This window comes from Lithobates pipiens, unplaced genomic scaffold (genome assembly GCF_037356315.1).
Source record: "Lithobates pipiens isolate NorthernLeopardFrog02 unplaced genomic scaffold, aLitPip1_a1.2 Scaffold_1, whole genome shotgun sequence".
Taxonomy (NCBI): Eukaryota; Metazoa; Chordata; class Amphibia; order Anura; family Ranidae; genus Lithobates; species Lithobates pipiens.
In genome coordinates, this window is record NW_027507685.1 from 115,738,101 (window position 1) to 115,760,407 (window position 22,307).

Below are 22,307 nucleotides of genomic sequence, written 5' to 3' on the forward strand. Positions count from 1 at the left end.
TCACAGTGCTGAGCCCCCAACGGTGCTGTGCTCTCACAGTGCTGAGCCCCCACGGTGCTGCGCTCTCACAGTGCTGAGCTCCCACAGTGCTGCGCTCTCACAGTGCTGCTTCCCCACAGTGCTGTGCTCTCACAGTGCTGAGCCCCCACGGTGCTGCGCTCTCACAGTGCTGAACCCCCACGGTGCTGTGCTCTCACAGTGCTGAGCCCCCACGGTGCTGCGCTCTCACAGTGCTGAGCTCCCACAGTGCTGCGCTCTCATAGTGCTGCTTCCCCACAGTGCTGTGCTCTCACAGTGCTGAGCCCCCACGGTGCTGCGCTCTCACAGTGCTGAGCCCCCACGGTGCTGCTCTCTCACAGTGCTGAGCCCCCACGGTGCTGCGCTCTCACAGTGCTGAGCCCCCACGGTGCTGCGCTCTCACAGTGCTGCGCTCTCACAGTGCTGCGCTCTCACAGTGCTGCTCCCCCACGGTGCTGTGCTCTCACAGTGCTGAGCCCCCACGGTGCTGCGCCCCCATGGTTCTGCGCTCTCACAGTGCTGAGCCCCCATGGTGCTGTGCTCTCACAGTGCTGAGCCCCCACGGTGCTACGCTCCCAAAGTGTTGTGCTCCCAAAGTGTTGTGCCCCCACAGTGGTGTGCTCTCACAGTGCTGAGCATCCACAGTGCTGTACTCTCAGTGCTGCACCCCCACAGTGCTGTGCTCTCACAGTGCTGAGCCCCCACAGTGCTGTGCTCTCACAGTGCTGCACCCGACAGTGCTTTGCCCCCACAGTGCTGTGCTCCCATGGTGCTGCGCTCCCACGGTGTTGAGCCCCCATGGTGCTGCACTCCCACGGTGCTGTGCTCCCACGGTGCTGAGCCCCCACAGTGCTGTGCTCCCACAGTGCTGAGCTCCCACGGTGCTGCGCTCTCACAGTGTGCTCTCACAGTGCTGAGCCCACATGGTGCTACGCTCTCACAGTGCTGTGCCCCCACAGTGATGTGCTCTCACAGTGCTGAGCCTCCACAGTGCTGTGCTCTCACAGTGCTGAGCCTCCACTGTGCTGTGCTCTCACAGTGCTGCACCCCCACATTGCTGCGCTCTCACGGTGCTGCACCCCCACAGTGCTGAGCCCCCACAGTGCTGTGGTCCCACGGTGTTGAGCCAACATGGTGCTGCACTCCAACAGTGCTGCGCTCCCACGGGGCTGCGCTCCCACGGTGCTGAGCCCGCACAGTGCTGAGCTCCCACGGTGCTGCGTCCCCACGGTGCTGCGCCCCCACGGTGCTGAGCTCCCACGGTGCTAAGCCCCCACGGTGCTGAGCTCCCACGGTGCTGAGCCCCCGCGGTGCTGCGCTCTCCCAGTGCTGTGCTCTATACCCCACTGTACATGACATACATCTGACTTCAATGCTCAATGTCTCAGTAATTGGTGATTAGTAACCAGTTTTAATTATTCAGGTTTTCCTTTATGTATATATTATATGTGCAGAAAAGTAAAAGAAGAAGAACCCTTTTACTGTCAGAGCCGATTTTGTAGCTTTTTGCAAATGTTTAAAAAAATTATAATTTTTGGCCTGAAGATGACCGAAAACCCCTCAAAACATGAAATATATTCAGAAAGCAGAGTTTACATTTTATTTAAGTCACGTGATATTTGTACAAAATTACTATGGTAACAGAGTAGTGCAGCATTACTATGGTAACAGGGTAGTGGAGCGTTACTATAGTAACAGAGTAGTGCAGTGTTACTATGGTAACAGAGTAGTGCAGCGCTACTATGGTAACAGAGTAGTGCAGTGTTACTATGGTAACAGAGTAGTGCAGTGTTACTATGGTAACAGAGTAGTGCAGCATGACTATGGTAACAGGGTAGTGCAGTTTTACTATGGTAAGAGTAGTGCAGCATGACTATGGTAACAGAGTAGTGCAGTGTGACTATGGTAACAGAGTAGTGCAGTGTTACTATGGTAACAGAGTAGTGCAGTGTTACTATGGTAAGAGTAGTGCAGCGTGACTATGGTAACAGAGTAGTGCAGTGTTACTATGGTAACAGAGTAGTGCCGTGTTACTATGGTAACAGGGTAGTGCAGTGTTACTATGGTAACAGAGTAGTGCAGTTTTACTATGGTAAGAGTAGTGCAGCGTAACTATGGTAACACTGTATTGCTCTGGTCACTGTATGTAAAAAAATTGAATAAAATATAAAAAAAATTTTTACATTTTTTAACCACTTGGCGACTGTCTTCCGCATATATACAGCAGCTCACCTGACGTACCTGTACCCTAAATTGATCCCTCAAATTTTGTAGATGGTATAACTTTTGTGCAAGCCAATCAATATACGGCTATTGCGTTTTTTTGTTTTTTTTTACCAAAAATATGTAGAACAATACATATCGGCCTAAACTGATGATTAAATTAGATTTTTGTATATATATATATATATATATATATATATATATATATATATATATATATATAAGCGACAATTTTGAAAAAAAAAACAACAATATTTTTTACTTTCAGCTATAATAAATATCCCAAAAAATAATTTTATATATATATACATACATATATATATATATATATATATATATATATATATATATATATATATATATATAATGGATATTTATTATAGCAGAAAGTAAAAAATATATATAATTTTTTTTCAAAATTGTTGCAATTTTTTTTCTTTTTTTTTTAGCACAAAAAATAAAAACTGCCAAAAGAAAGCGCTATTTGTGAGGGAAAAAAGACCAGCAGTTGTATTTGTGTGCAGCATCGCGTGTCTGCACAATTGTCAGTTAAAGCGACGCAGTGCCAGAGCTGAAGTGGTTAATTTCTTTATTTTCCCCCCAAAAAAGTGACAAAAAGTGACAACTTCATAAAAGTTGCGCGCCTCTTACTAAATACCTTGGACTTTCCTAAAAAGGGGAGATGGGGGGGTTATTTGAACCATTCGTTTTTATTCGGATATATATCCCATCGTTTGTATAACTTTCCCACAGATAAATAATACGCACGTATTTGGGGGATTTTCACCCAAGAATTAGAGCAGAATACTTTTTTTTTTGCCGAAATTCATGAAGAAAGGTTTTTTAATTTGCAAAATTTTATAACAGAAACAAAAAAAAGAAAGAAAGCTCTATCTGTCTCAAAAAAATAAATAAAAATGATACAAATGTCCTATGAGTACAGTGTCACGTGACCGCGTGATTGTCATTCAAAGTGTGAGAGCACTTAAAGCTGAGATTGGCCTGGGCAGGAAGGGGTGGGGTGGGTGTGTGGGGGAGGATGGGAGGAGTGCCAGGTATTGAAGGGGTTAAATGGGTGCAAAAAGGTGCAAAATCAGCTCTGGTAGTGAAAGGGTGAACGTCAGACCTCAGCCAGGCGAGGTGCGTTTTCTGGAAAGACACAACGATCGGCGATAATTCTTACTTCATTGAGTGAATTAATCCGATTTGTTCTACAATCAGAGTACAGTAGACCTCCAGTAGATCCAGCGCCTGCACGCGGCTGTCCCCCCGGATGAGAACCTTGGCCTGTGTGCACGCACGCTCCGTCTCTCCATCCCTTAGGAACTCTGCGATTTGCTCCTTGATCTTGTCTTTGGACTTGGCTGGAGGAGGAGAAGGAGAGCAAAGAGACGGTCAGGTAAACTTAACGTCTGTCCAAATGACAAAAAATAGTCACATACCATGATGGGGGGGGGGGGGGGGGAGGTTGGGGGTCTCCAAACTGCCACCCCCCTCCCCTTGGCCACATTCTGCCCACTACATGATTTCATCCGGCCCGCAGCTGAGATCAGTCCCCTCAATGTGCCCCAATCCTCACCCGGACTCATAAAGGGAGGACTCCGATGTAAGGGAGGTATCCTGATGTAGACGGGGACTCTAATGGGCACCCCAATATAGGGGTAGGAAGTTGATGAAGTCCCTGATAAAAGGGGGAGTCTGATTGGCACCCTGATATAAGGGGAGTCTAATGGGGACCCTGATATAAGGGGGAGTCTGATGGGACCCTGATATAAGAGGGAGTCTGATGGGGACCCTGATATAAGGGGGGAGTCTGATGGGGACCCTGATATAATGAGGGAGTCTGATGGGGACCCTGATATAAGGGGGGAGTCTGATGGGGACCCTGATATAAGGGGGGAGTCTGATGGGGACCCTGATATAAGGGGGGAGTCTGATGGGGACCCTGATATAAGAGGGGAGTCTGATGGGGACCCTGATATAAGGGGGAGTCTAATGGGGACCCTGATATAAGGGGGACTCTGATGGGGACCCTGATTTAAGGGGGAGTCTGATGGGGACCCTGATATAAGGGGGGAGTCTGATGGGGACCCTGATATAAGGGGGGTCTGATGGAGACCCTGATATAAGGGGGAGTCTAATGGGGACCCTGATATAAGGGGGGAGTCTGATGGGGACCTTGATATAAGGGGGGTCTGATGGAGACCCTGATATAAGGGGGAGTCTAATGGGGACCCTGATATAAGGGGGAGTCTAATGGGGACCCTGATATAAGGGGGGGTCTGATGGGGACCCTGATATAAGGGGGAGTCTGATGGGGACCCTGATATAAGGGGAGAGTCTGATGGGGACCCTGATATAAGGGGAGAGTCTGATGGGGACCCTGATATAAAGGGGAATCTGATGGGGACTCTGATATAAGGGGGGAGTCTGATGGGGACTCTGATATAAGGGGGAGTCTGATGGGGACCCTGATATAATGGGGAGTCTGATGGAGACCCTGATAAAAGGGGGAGTCTGATGGGGACCCTGATATAAGGATGGAGTCTGATGGGGACCCTGATATAAGGGCGAGTCTAATGGGGACCCTGATATAAGGTGCAAGAGTCTGCCCTTTACCACCCCAACCTGCCCTGTGCCACCCTAACCTGCCCTATACCACCCTAACCTGCCACTATACCACCCTATACTATAATTTACAGAGGCCAATTTGGGGTGCACCCCGTGACCCTGCGCTGCCTGCAGGGTGCAGGATGGGGGGGGGGGGGTGACACCATGTTTTACGACACCAGGTGACACCAATCCTAGTGATGCCACTGGCTCCAATTGCCAGGACCTCATTTACACTTCAGCTGTCAACAGGGGAACCCCGCTGACAGCTGAATGAGTCATCGGTTGTTAAGGAGCGGGGGCTGCCACGTCCCTAACTACCGATAATTGGCGGATTTTTTTTTTTTTTACATTTCAGCTGAAAGAACCGAGCCTGAAAGTATGGGAAAATCTGCACAAGTACCGATACTCATGGAAATGCTCGGCATCGGCACATACCGGTACCGGTGCAAACCCGAGGCACTGTGCCCATCTCTGTACACCACCTCAGAGTAGGTCCTACTTACCTCCTGGTCCCTTATCTATAAACCGGATTATTTTTAATTATCGTATAATTAATTATACTTACTTAATTATACTAATTATAGTTAATTATCGATAATTATTTGTTCTTTCGGGGCACCAATATCATCACTTTGTAAAAGTGGAGCAATTATCAACAGCCCGAACCAGCCGGTAAAGTTACCAAAAGGGGACTTTTGAATCTGGCGCTGAACATTTTAATGGGCCATACTGCCAGAAAAGTCCTGGTAGGAAATAATTCCACCCCCGATCATATTTCTCTTTTCCGAACAATAATAACTGCAAATGACTTACTTATGTTCGTTTTCAACGCTCCCAGCTTCTTTAGAACAATATTCATGCCATAGACAGTTACATCTTTTTTAAAACTCTTCTTAAACAGACCAGCCATTCCTAAAAGAAGATTTTAACAATTAACAAAAAAATCAAAGCAAGATCCATAAACACATGGAAGAGAGAGTTTGGGGTGGAGGAACTTGACTGGCCTGCACATCCTGACCTAAGCCTGATAGAACACCTCTGGGATGAATTAGAGCAGAGACTGCGAGCCAGGCCTTCTCGTCCAACATCAGTGCCTGACCTCACAAATGCTCTTCTGGAAGGATGGTCAAACATTCCCATAGACACCCTCCTAAACCTTGTGGACAGCCTTCCCAGAAGAGGTGAAGCTGTTATAGCTGCAAAGGGCCAACTCAATATTGAACCCTCCGGACTAAGACTGGGAGGTCATTAAAGGCAGGCGTCCCAATACTTTTGGTGATATAGTGTATGTATAGAGGAGGATTGGGGATGGTGTATAGTGTATATATATAAATGTATATGATCATTAGTGGATCACAGACAGGATTCCTTCCCGTAGAGTGGGTATAATATACACCTGGGGGATCTTTACACCCCCCCCCCCAGGTTACAATACATTCTCCTAGACACCTCGTTATATCCCACCAAGGACTTACCTGAGCTGGTGTCCGGCTCCTCCTAGAAGAGAGATCTGGGATCAGCACTCTGGTTGGACATTGCCCCCGGGTGTGTCCCACCTATCTGGATCATCACACCAGATAATTGCAGACACAAATCTTTAACCAGCGAGACAGAAAATACAGAGAAGAGGAGAATGGACTCCAGTCCTTCACAATGTTACTATCTGTACCCGGGACCGGGCCGGAGGTCCACCATAACCCCTCCCTTGTATAAAGTCTGTGAATCTAACTTCCCTGTCTTAGTCACTTCTTCTACATACCCCGTCCTGTAGTTTAAGTGGTTAAATCTCTCAGTGGCTGCCAGACCATAGGGGGCGCACAGGTGCCACACCCCTATCCATAAGTCCGGCCCTGATGAGGACTCTGATGTAAGGGGGACTCTGATGTAAGGGGGGGACTCTGATGTAAGGAGGGACTCTAATTTAAGGGGGGGGACTTTGATGAGGACTCTAATGTAAGGAGGGACTCTGATTTAAGGGGGATTTTGATGAGGACTCTGATGTAAGGGGGACTCTGATGTAAAGGGGGGACTCTGATGCAGTTGTTTGTCATGTAACAAATGCTCGTCATTCCTGTGGACTGTATTCAGGGTTGTAAATAAAGTTGTGACGTTTTGTATACAGTCAGGAAAGTGCCCCCTCTGTATACAGTGTGTGAGATGCAGGTTGTACCGCCATCTAGCGGTGTATCTCACAAATGACTGCATTGCCCATCTGTCCTTTCCCAGAATGCACCACACAATGCTTGGTGTAATCCTCGGGGGAGGAGACACAGAGAGGTGACCGTCCTCGGGGGAAGAGAATCTGAGAGCAGACCATCCTCGGGGGAGGAGACACAGAGAGGTGATCGTCTTCGGGGGGAGGAGACATAGAAAGGTGACTGTCTTCGGGGGGGAGGAGACACAGAGAGGAGACTGTCTTCGGGGGGGGGGGAGACATAGAGAGGTGACCGTCTTTGAGAGGAGAGGAGACATAGAGAGGAGACCGTCCTCGGGGGAGGAGACACAGAGAGGTGACCGTCTTAGGGGGAGGAGACATGGAGAGGTGACCATCCTCGGGGGAGGAGACACAGAGAGGTGACCATCCTCGGGGGAGGAGACACAGAGAGGTGACCGTCCTCGGGGGAGGAGACACAAAGAGGTGACCGTCTTCGGGGGAGGAGACACAGAGAGGTGGCCGTCCTCGGGGGAGGAGACACAGAGAGGTGACCATCCTTGAGGGAGGAGACACAGAGGTGACCGTCCTCAGGGGAGGAGACACAGAGAGGTGACTGTCTTCGGGGGAGGGGAGACATAGAGAGGTAACCATCCTCGGGGGAGGGGTGACAGAGAGGTGACCGTCCTGGGGGGAAGGGAGACAGAGAGAGGTGACCATCCTTGGGGTCAATCACCTGCTGTGTGCTAGAAAGGGGTGAGGGGGGTGGTTGGCACAGATTGTAAAGAAGTGATTTATACAGATAGCAGAGGGTGCAGACAGGAATCACACCAGGAGGAGCTGGGCCAGCACAGGCAGATTATGCCATGTAAAGGGTAAGGGGGGGAAGGGGAGGTGCCAGGGAATGGACTCTTCCTGGAGTTGTCAGATATTTCTAGCAGTCATGGAAAGGAAAACACGGCATTCATGCCCCACCCTATTAGATTGTAAGCTCTTCTAATCCTCTTGTATTTTATTGTATTATAAGTGTATTGTCTCCTTTTATATTGTAAAGCGCTGCGTAAACTGTTGGCGCTACATAAATCCTGTATAATAATAATAATTTATAACAGAGGATTGCTCTGTCCTCTGATTGGCTGATGACAGGGTCTCTGCACAAACAGAGGCGGAGCTTACCTGCAGCACCGACGTCACAGCTGAGCCCCAGTGTGGTGAGAAGCGGTACTGGACACTGAAATGGCAGTTGGAAGGGTTGAGTTATGACGTCAGAGGAAAGACCGGCTCTGGTAAGTGAAGGCAGATCAGAGGGGACAGGGGGCACTGGGGGGCGGGGGAGGGGGTAATAAAGTGAACAGGGGGCATAGTACTGTAAGGTATAACACTGAGTAAAGCCCGCTCTCATGCAGGAGGGATCTGCGGTCAGCAAGGAGGTCGGGGTGAAGGATCAGCGACTCCAGAAGTCACTAAACATGTTCATCTACATCATTCATGGAGGTACCAAAGTATTGTCTCCAGACTAGTGATAGGGGTCCCCAACCTGCATCCTGGGGGCCACATGTGGCCCCTCACACACCCCGGGCAGTCAGTAGACAACATTCTATGGGGGATCTCTAGCAGTCTCGTGTTTCATGTCTTCAGGCTCTGATATCTCCTGTTATATATACTGAGTATAATGTGTGGCCCTTGGGGGCTGTCAGGGGCCCTCGGCACTGCCGACTCAGCAAATGCAATGTTTCTATATTACAGACAATCAGCAATTTCTGGTAAATATTCATTGCCGGGTCATCCACCTATTACATCTCCTCCGGGGGAGGGTACACCTATCCCACACAGGTAAGTAGTACTATTATTATTGATTAGGGCTGATATTGGGTATGAAGAGATGTGTGTTATTATCATTGATTAGGACTATTATTGGGTATGGAGCGATGTGTATTATTATTATTGATTAGGACTGATATTAAGTATGGAGCAATGTGTATTATTATTATTATTATTATCATTGATTAGGACTATTATTAGATATGGAGTTATGTATATTATAATTATTATTGATCAGGATTAATATTAGGTATGAAGTGATGTGTATTATTACAATTATTGATCAGGATTTTTTAGTATGGAGCAATATGTATTACTATTATTATCAAGATTGATATTAGATATGGAGTGATGTGAATTCTTATTATTATTGATTAGGGCTGATATTTGGTATGGAGTGATGTGTATTATAATTATTATTGATCAGGATTAATATTAGGTATGGTGTGATGTGCATTAGTAAAAAATCCTGATCAATTATAATAATACACATCACTCCAAACCTAATATCAGCCCTAATCAATAATAAGAATTCACATCACTCCATATCTAATATAAATGTTAATCAATAATAATAGTAATACACATTGCTCCATACTTAGTAAAAAATCTTGATCAATTATTATAATAAGTATGAGGCAATGTGTATTACTATTAATATTGCTCAGGATTGATATTAGATATGGAGTGATGTGAATTCTTCTTATTATTGATTAGGGTTGATATTAGGTATGGAGTGATGTGTATTATTATTATTATTGATCAGCATTTTTTTACTAAATATGGAGCAATCTGTATTACTATTATTATTGTTGGGGATTAATATTAGGTATCGAGTGGTGTGTATTATTATAATTATTGATCAGGATTAATAATAGGTATGGAGTGATGTTTAGTAAAAAATCCTGATCTATAATTATAAAAATACACATCACTCCATACTTATTATTAATCCTGATCAATAATTATAATAATACACATCCCTCCATACCTAATATTAATACTGATCAATAATAGTAATATACATTGCTCTATACTTAGTAAAAATCCTGACCAATAATTATAATAATACACATCACTCCATACCTATTATTAATCCTGATCAATAATTATAATAATACACATCCCTCCATACCTAATATTAATACTGATCAATAATAATAGTAATACACATCACTCCATACCAAATATCAGCCCTAATCAATAATAATAAGAATTCACATCTCTCCATACATACCTAATATCAATCCTGATCAATAATAATAGTAATACACATTGCTCCATACTTAATAAAAAATCCTGATCAATAATTATATCAAGTATGGAGCAATGTGTATTACTATTTTTATTGATCAGGATTAATAATAGGTATGGACTGATGTGTATTATTAGAATTATTGATCAGGATTAATAACAGATATGGAGTGATGTGTATTATTATAATTGTTGATCAGGAATTTTTTACTAAACATCACTCCATACCTTAGACAAAAGATATATATAGATGAGGTTTTGATCAAAAGATAGTAATTAAAATGGTACCACATCCCAGTTAATGAATATTTAAAGATATGGGGAAGAAGCAAGCAGGGGACTGGAGGGTAACCAACCCCCGGGATTTTTAAGACGATACCAAATGTCACAGACAATGAATAAAATCAATATAGTTTTATTAAATATACAAAAACATTTCCAAAAGAGGAAAGATTTTCATGTAAACAAAATATAACAAATCCAAGTATACAAAAGCTGGTGCAGAATCATACAAAACTCCACATGTTACCACATTTGTATATCATTTATGCTGCATTTTTTCTTTCTACATGTTTCGCTCTTCTGAGCTTCCTCAGGACATTGCAGCGTGCACCGATGTATAGAAAAACTAGAAATATACAAAAAAATAATCAATTAAAAAATTTTTTGAAACATTAATTATGTCCCGCAAAATTCGAAACACATGTTCAATTTATTCAAGTAGCGTATCTGCTCTGGTCTCAATTGGCCAGGGCAGATACTGACCTTATCAGTCAAATTTATCAGGACAAGGACATAAATATAAGTAGACCATAAGAATGATTACAGGTTGTTGAATTTTTTTGGGATGAACTCCAATATTATAAACATACACGGGTAGTAACAAAACTCTCCAATTTGGGGATTACAGTTAGGTTTTTACAAAATGGCCGCCTTACCCATTAGGTCTGTGGGTTTATACTTTTCATCACAGTAATTGAATCAGTTGTTGACAGATGGAGAAGATCACACCATACACAAAAAATATAATAAGAACGCCATTGAGGAGCCCCGATATTCCCTAGGAGTCTGTAGAGGCACGAGAAAAGGAATAGAATAAATCTGGATTTCTAAATTCAAAATTGAGAAATAGGTAGCGATTGAATAAAAATATACCTAAAGAATGTCCAGAAAGTAACTGTATTAGAGCCAATTTTCTGATATCAAAAGACAAAATGTCTCAAAATCACCCGAATATTGTCAGATATAGTTGAGAAATTAGATATTTAGGCAAAAAACATTCACCTATACAAATCTGAAACAAGAAGGAAGAGAATCCCTCATCAATAAGTGCCATCATTAAGTTTAGGATCAGGACAGAATTCCCAAGCAAAAGCTCAGAAAAAGTCCTCCAAGTCCCACAAAAGTTTCAGGTTCATACCTGTTGTCAGAGAGATATTAGAACCACTTGGTTGGATTCCAGTTTTTTCAGAGTGTCCGGGGGATCCCTCTCCGTCAATTGCCAAGCCGGCACTGACGGAGCGGGCGTTTTAACTCGTGGCTCCAGCTGCGGGCGTGTCTTTGAAAAGGACTTCCTTGCTACGCGCACGTGTGTTGTTGCGCATGTGCGGAGGACGTAATTTTCGTCACTACAACGCGCCGGCCATTTTGGATAATGGCAAAAGTCAAGGATTTGCCCACCTCTGTCTGTATGCGCCTGCGCTGACGATGACTCCAGCGTCCTTCAAACGCAGACGACCATGATGGAAGTTGGCAGTATAGCTAACCATATGACAGACAGGTAAATAAACTGCATAAACAAGGGGAAAGGAATGGCAGGATAGTACCGCCAGCCTCTGAAAATTCTCCGGCTCCTAAAGATGGTAAAAGAAAAAAAAGCAGAAAGCGGGCAAATAAATCCTCACTTAGAATAGGGGCAAGCTGGCAGAACTTTTAATTGGCTAAATAAGCTATAGGTCAATCTTGCCCCGGGACGCCCGTACAGACTAACTTAGAAGGGAAATATAGAGACTCCTCATGGCAATTCAAAATCCTAACCAATATTCATTGAAAGTTGATATACAAAAAAGCCATTTCATTTGTTTGAACACTCATGCGTATTAGAAATACAATCCAAAAAGACGGATTTAAAATTATAATAAAAAAAAAAAAAAAAGAAACCACATCCTGAGTCATGGCTTATTTAGAGAAAAGGTTTGAAGCTAAACGCATCGTTGAGACCAGGAGACCGAGTGGCTCCTAAATTAAATATCCACCTGGTCTCACGTTGCAAGAGAATACGATTATAATCGCCCCCTCTTTCTCCCGGGGGGACATATTCCAGTGGGAAAAAGTGCATAAAGTTGTCATTAAACTGGTGATATAAACCAAAATGTCGACTGATTGGAGTCTCCGTCTTCTTCCCCCGTACCAGGGATACATGGTCCCTGATACGGTGGAAAAAGGGACGCTTGGTTTTGCCTATATAAAAGGCACCGCACTGGCAAATCATAATATATACTATGCCCACCGACTGGCACGTCACTGTGAATTTGGGCTTAAACAAATGGCCATTGGGCAATAACATGGACTCAGACGCATGTAGATACCTACAAAAGCCACATTTGTGGCAAGGAGCACATCCCTTTAGTTTTTTTCCCACTGTTGGGGAGGGGGTAAAGTGGCTCTGGACTAGGGAATCCTTCAGAGAACGTGCCCTTCTATAGGTGATTCCCGGACGATTCGGAAGATGTTTAGCTAATGCTGGATCCCCCTTCAGAAGATACCAGTATCTTTGAAAGATCCCCTTTACTTGCGAGTGTTGTTCATTAAATGTGGTAATGAATCTAACACCAGAAGCCATCTTAGGTGGTCTATGACCATGTATTAAGACGGCTCTATTTTGTTTCCTAGCTTGCGAGTATGCCCTTTTCAGGCTTTTGTTGCTGTAGCCCCTTTGGCGTAGGCGCAACCTTAGTTTCCTAGCCTCCAGAGCAAAATCTTCTTGACTACTACAGTTACGTCTGAGACGAAGATACTGCCCATAGGGAATACTCGATATCAGAGGGGACGGGTGCGAACTTGATGCATGTAATAGCGAATTAGCCACAGTGGTTTTACGGTGGAGGGTGGATTGGATCTCACCTCCCAAATCTACAAAGATTTGTACATCCAAGAAGGTTAGTTTGGAGAGGCTTTTTTCCATGGTGAATCTAAGATTGAAGGAATTAACCCCCAATAGATCCACAAAAGTGGCTAAGTCTGTCTCATTGCCTGTCCAAATGAAAAAAATGTCATCAATAAATCTCCGCCACATTGGAATTAGATCAAAAAATCTCTGAAGATTTTCCTGTCGAAAAATTTGACGCTCCCATCCCCCCAGGTACAGGTTGGCGTATGAGGGAGCACACTTGGTCCCCATAGCCACCCCCTGCACCTGGAGGTAATGGGAGCGCCCAAACATAAAAATATTGTTGTTAAGGATAAATCGTAAAAGATCTAAAATGAACCTCATGTAGCTGGGTGGAATCCCCCACCCTCCACAATGAAGCTCTCGACAACCCGAACCCCCAAATCATGAGGGATCGAGTTGTATAGAACCTCTACATCCAAAGTTACTAACCAAGTCCCCTCTGATATTGAGACTCCATCCAAGGCCCGCAACAGGTCGGAGGTATCACGCAGGTAAGATGTCAATCCCTCAACATAGGGGCGTAAGAAGTCATCCACCAAGGCACTGGCATGCTCAGTCAAACAGCCTCTCCCCGAAACAATGGGGCGGCCTGGTGGTTTCAGGGGGTGTTTGTGCACCTTTGGTAGCGCATACATCGTGGGCGTTTTAGGATTGGGAACATGTAGATATTCCCATGTTTTTTTCGTAATTAATCCTTGTCTATACCCTAATTCAATTAGCTTGCCAAATTGGGCATTAATATGTCCAATGTGGCTTGTTGGAATTTTTCGATACCATTGTTTGTTATTGAGCAAATCTAAGACCATTTTTTCATATTGTGTGACATCCATTATTACAAGGTTACCCCCTTTATCGGCTGGTTTAATCATAATGGCCGTATTGGATTTCAACAGAGAGAGAGCCTCCCTCTGTTGTTGGGTTAAATTAGATTGTTTTTGTCCCACCCATCTTGTCTTAATTATTTCTTTTGTAACCTGTTGCACAAATGCCCATATGTTGGGATTATTTTGAAGAGTTGGAAATTTCATTGATTTGGATATGTATTGTTTGGCTGTATATGAGGTATAGGGAATCTCAAATTGAGTGGCCTCAAGAGGACCTAGATTCTTGTCAGAGGACAGCAATGATGCCTCTTCAAGATCTATTTCATCAATCCTTCCTTCATCCCATAGTTCCATTAGTTCCTCAATAGCTTTTACCTCTGAGAGGCTTAATCCCTTCAAGGGTATATTAACCTGTTGTGAGTCTTGTCAAGGATTTTGTGATTTGTCAAAAATTACTTTGAACATAAGTTTTCGAGCAAATAAATAAGTGTCCTTCACCAATTCAAAAGTGTCAATGGGCTGTGTAGGGCAAAAAGATAGGCCCAATCTTAATATAGAAATTTGGGCTTCTGTGAGTGAACTAGAGCAGGGGTCTCCAACCCCCGGGCCGCGGCCCGCTACCGGGCCGTAGCCCATTTGCAGCCGGGCCGCGAAGTGTCCACTGAGATGCGGTGGCGGTGAGCAGAGCGATCACCGCACTTCCGCCCACACAGCCCTGCCGCTACACTGCTGGGGTGAATCAGACGAGCAGAGAGATGACATCATCTCCCACCGCCCGCCCACTTCACCGCTGTTCCGCCCACACAGCCCGGCCAGTATACTGTTGGAGGTGAAGCAGGGGAGCAGAGAGGGTACATCATCTCTCACAGCCCGCCCCGCATCACCTCTGTTCTCTCTCACGCGGAACCCTCCACTCCACTGAACTGCACTTAGTGACAATTTGCATTTAAGATGCTTCATCTAGTGGCATGTGTCTGTGGCAATCTGAATCTGGTGGCATGTGGCAAGTGACTGTGGCAATCTGCATCTGGTGGCATGTGTCTGTGGCAATCTGCATCTGGTGGCATGTGTCTGTAGCAATCCGCATCTGGTGGCATGTGGCAAGTAACTGTGGCAATCTGCATCTGGTAGCATGTGTCTGTGGCAATCTGCATCTGGTGGCATGTGTCTGTGGCAATCTGCATCTGGTGGCATGTGTCTGTGGTAATCTGCATCTGGTGGCATGTGTCTGTGGCAATCTGCATCTGGTGGCATGTATCTGTGGCAATCCACATCTGGTGGCATGTGGCAAGTGACTGTGGCAATCTGCATCTGGTGGCTGTGGCAAGTAACTGTGGCAATCTGCATCTGGTGGCATGTGTCTGTGGCAATCTGCATCTGGTGGCATGTGTCTGTGGCAATCTGCATCTGGTGGCATGTGTCTGTGGCAATCTGCATCTGGTGGCATGTATCTGTGGCAATCCGCATATGGTGGCATGTGGCAAGTGACTGTGGCAATCTGCATCTGGTGGCTGTGGCAAGTGACTGTGGCAATCTGCATCTGGTGACATGTGGCAATCTGCATCTGGTGGCATGTGTCTGTGGCAATGCGCATCTGGTGGCATGTGGCAATCTGCATCTGGTGTCATGTGTCTGTGGCAATGCGCATCTGGTGGCAAGTGACTGTGGCAATCTGTATCTGGTGACATGTGGCAATCTGCATCTGGTGGCATGTGGCAAGTGACTGTGGCAATCTGCATCTGGTGGCATGTGGCAAGTGACTGTGGCCATCTGCATTTGGTGGCATGTGGCAAGTGACTGTGGCAATCTGCATCTGGTGGCATGTGACTGTGGCATGTGTCAATCTGCATCTGATGGCATGTGGCAGTCTACATCTGGTGGCAGGCGATGTGGCATGTGGAAATCTGGTGATAGGCAACGTGGCAAGCTGGTAGCAAGTGACAAGCTGCATCTAGTGACAGATTCTGCATTATGGTGAGTTGAACTATTTCATTTTATATTACAATATAATAATAACAATGATGCACTTCAATCATCCTGACACCACATTAACCATGGTGTTGTGATGAAGTGCTAACACCAGCCATTTCCTGACAAATTGGCCGCGAAAAGCCGCATCGTCCCCCTTGGCGCCCACCCCCCGTGCCTTGCCACAATTTTCATCCACAATGCCGGTCCCCGGTGCCAAAAAGGTTGGGGACCACTGAACTAGAGGATAAATTAATCATTTCAAAAGGGTTTTGATCTGCCTCGAGTGATTCGTGACCTGATCCGATATTTTGGGGACAGGTTGACTGAAAATAGGGGCCGTGCGAAAACCCGACTCAGTGGCAGCCGCGGCCCGCCCCTCATTTGATTGAGGCGAGACCGCGGGTGCCTGTGAGTCGGGCCCTACGTTGTGATGAACAAGTGAGGAAGAAGTGACTGGTTTTACCGAAGAAGCTGCTTTAGCTGCTGATGCTCTAGTGTGAATAGAAGTGTTTAATGTGTGAGGAGTTGATTTGGTTTTAGAATTTCCGTCATTATCGTTAGTGCACTTAGTGTGACGCGTTTTCTTACCCAATGTTGTGGTGGCCGTGATCTGTGAAGAAGAAGAGGAAACAGATGAGTTAGAAGACATATCCGAGTCTGATTGCTCTAAAGCATTAGTCCTTGTTTTGCCTTGTTTTACCATAAATGTTGTTTTATTATTACGATTAGATGTCCAATTGTATGCCTGATTATTATCATAAGCCAGCTTGTCTCGCATAAATTTCCTCTCTTTGTTTTGTATCAAATTAGCTACGTATTGTTCCAAATTAGTTTTTAAAGTATTTTCCCGATCTGAGAAGGATTCATGCGAGACCGCCTTACCATTTTCCTCATGGAGTTTTTGAATCTCACTGTCAATAATATTTAACTCACTCGTATAGTGAGAGCACAATATCTGCATCATTGTAGTGGAACATTGTTGAAGATTAGCTTCCCATTGGAGTTTGAAAGTTGGATCTATTTTGTAAATCGTGGGAAAAATTTGTATTCTCAAACCCCATGGGGATATTTCATCATCAATGTATTTGCAAAAATGTATTTTGCAATTGAGACCAGAGCAGATACGCTACTTGAATAAATTGAACGTGTGTTTCTAATTTTGCGGGACATAATTAATGTTTCAAAAAAAATCTTTTAATTGATTATTTTTTTGTATATTTCTAGTTTTTCTATTCATCGGTGCACGCTGCAATGTCCTGAGGAAGCTCAGAAGAGCGAAACATGTAGAAAGAAAAAATGCAGCATAAATGATATACAGATGTGGTAACATGTGGAGTTTTGTATGATTCTGCACCAGCTTTTGTATACTTTGATTTGTTATATTTTGTTTACATGAAAATCTTTCCTCTTTTGGAAATGTTTTTGTATATTTAATAAAACTATATTGATTTTATTCATTGTCTATGACATTTGGTATTGTCTTAAAAATCCCGGGGGTTGGTTACCCTCCAGTCCCCTGCTTGCTTCTTCCCCATATCTTTAAATAATCACTCCATACCTATTATTAATAATGATCCATAATTATATTAAGTATGGAGTGATGTGTATTACTATTATTATTGATCGGAATTGATATTAGGTATGGAGAGATGTGAATTCTTATTATTATTGATTAGGGCTGATATTAGGTATGGAGTGATGTGTATTATTATAATTAATGATCAGGATTGATATTCTTGGGGGGGTGATCCCGGACTGACACATATTATTCCCTCTTACAGACGTTATTGATCTGTGTGATGAGAGTGGACGTCTAAATTTTCTTTGTTTGATCACAAATTACAACGACCGTGCTGAGAAATATCTGACTCCGGGCCGGGCGTATTACGTATGCAAGGTGGAGAAGGGGGAGTCAGGTAAAGTACAATGCAGGAAGTCTCACTTCTTGTTGATGAATATTTTGTGTAGTAAGTGTGCGTCCAGCCAAAACTGTTTTTTTTTTTTTTTACTTTTAAATATTATAGGGAAGATTTGGAACCTTTGTTGGGTTTTTATTGCTATCTGGAGCTCAGTTTGGGAGATTTACCATCACTTCCTGTCCCAGTGACAACAAATGCAGCAGACAGGAAGTGAGGGGTATGCTCCAATAGCAACACAGACAGAAATACAATTTTTGTTTAGTAGAGTAGAGAGTGAGGGTAGAGCCGGATCAGATCTTTATTGCTGTCTGTGTCCCTGTTAGATAGCAGCTGGGAAAACTGTAAAAATCCACTCTGACATCTACTTTTCTGTGTTACAGGGACCAAAAATGAAAAATGCTACAAACAGATCACTGTCATGTTGTCCAACCCAGACCCCAAGATCATAGGTACAAACACTGCCCTATACACTGCAGTCTCTGACTGTCTCCTGTACTGTGTCTGCAGTCTCTGATCATCTCCATGTCTGCAGTCTCTGTTCATCTCCTGTATTATGTCTGCAATCTCTGGCCATGTCCCGTATTATGTCTGCAGTCTCTGATCATCTCCAGTATTATGTCTGCAGTCTCTGATCATCTCCTGTACTATGTCTGCAGTCTCTAATCATGTCCTGTATTATGTCTGCAGTCTCTGATCATCTCCTGTACTATGTCTGCAGTCGCTGATCATCTCCTGTATTATGTCTGCAGTCTCTGACCATGTCCCGTATTATGTCTGCAGTCTCTGATCATCTCCTGTATTATGTCTGCAGTCTCTGATCGTCTCCTCTACTATGTCTGCAGTCTCTGACCGTCTCCTGTATTATGTCTGCAGTCTCTGATCATCTCCTGTATTATGTCTGCAGTCTCTGATCATTTCCTGTACTATGTCTGCAGTCACTGATCATCTCCTGTATTATGTCTGCAGTCTCTGATCGTCTCCTGTACTATGTCTGCAGTCTCTGATCGTCTCCTGTACTATGTCTGCAGTCTCTGACCGTCTCCTGTATTATGTCTGCAGTCTCTGATCATCTCCTGTATTATGTCTGCAGTCTCTGTTCATCTCCTGTACTATGTCTGCAGTCTCTGATCATCTCATGTATTCTGTCTGCAGTCTCTGATCATCTCCTGTATTAGGTCTGCAGTCTCTGACAGCTTTCTCCAGCTTTTTACATTCACGAAATATTATGTTTGGCCCTTCGGTACTGTCAGGGGTTGCACTTGAGTCTCCCTATATCTGATCCCCACCCTTGATCTATCGGGAGGCCCCCATGAGCTGTAGAACAAGTTGCTGTTGGTGATGGTGTATTATGGTAAGCAGGTCCAAACAAACTCCATCTTCTTTCTCACAGACTTTCTGAAGGTCCAGTGCAAGTCCATAGAGAAAAGCCATCAAAAGACCCGCAAGGCCAAGTTGTTGGCCATTCAGAACTGAGCACATCTCCCCTCCATTACTTCATAGCGGGGGGTGAGTCTCTGGAACATTCTTTGATCGCATCATAAGGTGTAAAATATTAATACAAAATAAAATTCTTTCCATCAACAAAACTCAGAAAAGTCCCACAGATCTCCAAACACTTCATGGAAACACAACTAGGAACCATGTTGGCTTCTAAAACTGCTACTTACCTGGCTGAAGCAATGGTTTCCATACTCTCATCAGCCCAGAACAGGTACACAAGACCATCACACCTGCAATATTTCAGTATGTTTGGCATCACATTCCAAAACCAGGTGTATAAACCAAACACATGCCATGTAAGGGCTTATTGACCAATATTACCAGACAAAGACATTGTGGACAATTGTGCTCTCCCAAGCTTGCGGCAACAGTTTGGTGAAGACCCATTTGTGTTTCGGCATGACTGTGCCCCCACCCATGTACAAAGGCAGCTCCATAAAAACAAGGTGTGACAAGTTTGGTGTGGAGAAACAGACCCCTGACCTCATCCCTACTGATCACCTTTGGGAGAAATTGGAACCCCCGATTGTGACCAAGGGATTTTTTTTGGCACCCAACGTTGGGCCCAATATGTGAGCCAGGTCTCCCCATCCAACATCAGTACCTGACCTCATTAATGGGTATAAATTCCAACAGACACCCTCCAAGATTGTGTAGGAAGCAATCCAAGAAGAGTGGATCCAGCTCCATAAAGACATGGTATGACCAGTCTGGTGTGGGGGAACTCGAGTGTCCTTCACAGAGCCCTGAGCTCAACTCTACTTTTGGAAGACCTTTGGTATCAGGTCTTCTTATCCAACATCAGTACCTGACCTCACAAATGGGCAAAAATTCCCACAGACACCCTCCAAAATCATGTGTAAAGTCTTCCCAGAATAGTGGAACCAGCTTCATAAAAACATGGTGTGATCAGTTTGGTGTGGGGGAATTCGAATGTCCTGCAAAGAACTCAGCTCATCCCTACTAAACACCTTTGGGATGAATTGGAATGCTGATGATGAGTCAGGTCTTCTCATCCAATATCAGTAGATGACCTCACAAATGGGCAAAAATATCCACAGACGCCTTCCAAAATCTTGTTTCTCTTCCAAGAAAAGTGGAGGAGGGTACTGCCACGATGGTGGGAAACTCACTATTAATGGTCATTGGGTGGGGTTAACTCCCTATTGCAGAGTTTATATATATTATGACAAGTGCAAGAGAAGACTTTAATATCTGATCTTTTTGCAGGAAAATGTTTTGATGATGGGAACTTACTTCTGATGACTTAAAAAAAAAAATGACTTAAAAAACCCTGAATTTATTTCACATGGAGGATGTGATGGAAAATAATGTGAGGATGATGGCACTTCACGTTATATGGCTGGATAAAGATGGCCAATAAAGGCACATGAATACACCTCATAATATCCATAATATTCTTGTATGTTTAATACACATTCTGCTCTCACATCCTTCTCTCCACAATCCATACCCACCGACTCCTCTCCCTCCTCCCTGGTCCCATAATATACTTTTTTCCCCCTCTCCCTCCACCTCTGGGCCACAATATGCTCCCAATGCCTCCTCTCTCTTATGCCCAGGCCATGACCTACTCTCCCTTCTTCTTTTTTACCCCTTCCAGACCACAGTCTGCTCCCATGGCTTCCTCCCACTCCAGGCCACAGTTCAAACTCACTGCAACCTTTCTTCCTCCCCCAGGCCACAAAGTTTGCGCCTATGGCATCCTCTCTCCTCTGGCATACAATCTGCCCCCACAGCCTCCGCTCTCTCTCCCCTCTGCACTACACTCTGCTTCCATGGCCTCCTTCCTCTCCCCTCTGGGCAACAATGTGCACCCAGGGCTTCTTCTCTCTTGTGGGCCACAATATGTTCCCATGGCCTCCGCTCTCTCCCCTCTGGGCTACAATCTGCTCTCATGGCTTCCTCTCTCCTGTGGGCCACAATATACTCCCATGGCCTCCTTCCTCTCCCCTCTGGGCGACAATGTGCTCCCACAGCTTCTTCTCTCCTGTGGGCCACAATATTCTCCCATGGCCTCCTCCCTCTCCCCCCTGGGCTACAAAATGCTCCCATTGCCTCCTCTGGGTTACAATCTGCTCCCATAGCTTCCTCTCTCTGGTGGGCCACAATATGCTCCCACGGTCTCCTCTCTCTCCCATCTGGGCTACAATCTGCTCCCACAGACTCCTCTGGGCCACAATCTGCTCCCAAGGCTTCATCTTTCCTGCGGGCCACAATATCCTCCCATGGCCTCCTCTGGGCTACAATCTGCTCCCATGGCTTCCTCTCTCCTGTGGGCCACAATATGCTCCCACGGCCTCCTCTCTCTCCCATCTGGGCTACAATCTGCTCCCACAGCCTCCTCTGGGCCACAATTTGCTCCCAAGGCTTCATCTTTCCTGCGGACCACAATATCCTCCCATGGCCTCCTCTGGGCTACAATCTGCTCCCATGGCTTCCTCTCTCCTGTGGGGCACAATATGCTCCCATGGCCTCCTCTTTGCTACAATCTGCTCCCACAGCCTCCTCTCTGGGCTACAATCTGCTCCCACAGCCTCCTCTCTGGGTTACAATCTGCTCCCACAGCCTCCTCTCTCCCCTCTGGGCAAAATCTACTCCCATGGCCTCCTATCTCTCCCCTGTGGGCTACAATCTGCTCCAGTGGCCTCCTCTATCCCGTGGGCCACAATATACTCCCACAGTCTCCTCTCTCCCCTGAGCTACAATCTGCATCCATGGCCTCCTCTCTCTCCCCTTTGAGCTGCAATCTGCTCCCACGGCCTCCTCTCTCCCCTCTGAGCTACAATCTGCTACTACGGGCCACAATCTGCTCCCAT

The 22,307-nt window shown here is 45.1% G+C and overlaps 2 protein-coding genes across 4 annotated transcripts in view; one reads left to right on the forward strand and one right to left on the reverse strand.

Annotated features, from left to right (window-relative positions):
- Positions 1-6,479, reverse strand: part of LOC143971569 (IST1 homolog) — a 30,895-nt gene extending 24,416 nt beyond the window's left edge. For all 3 annotated transcript variants that reach the window (XM_077474389.1, XM_077474390.1, XM_077474388.1), the window contains exons 1-3: positions 6,330-6,479; positions 5,668-5,766; positions 3,425-3,605 (exon numbers count right to left, since the gene is read on the reverse strand). In XM_077474389.1, coding sequence (XP_077330515.1) covers positions 3,425-3,605; positions 5,668-5,764 — 278 coding nt within the window. In that variant the 5' untranslated portion in view covers positions 5,765-5,766; positions 6,330-6,479. The remainder of the gene's footprint in view (positions 1-3,424; positions 3,606-5,667; positions 5,767-6,329) is intronic.
- Positions 6,480-8,406: 1,927 nt separating this feature from the next.
- CUNHXorf65 (chromosome unknown CXorf65 homolog) lies at positions 8,407-20,353 on the forward strand. Its single transcript, XM_077485962.1, has 5 exons — positions 8,407-8,500; positions 8,753-8,839; positions 17,830-17,964; positions 18,348-18,416; positions 19,358-20,353. Exons 1-5 carry the CDS (start codon positions 8,407-8,409, stop codon positions 19,438-19,440), a joined length of 468 nt encoding a protein of 155 aa, XP_077342088.1. The 3' UTR covers positions 19,441-20,353.
- Positions 20,354-22,307: the final 1,954 nt, after the last annotated feature.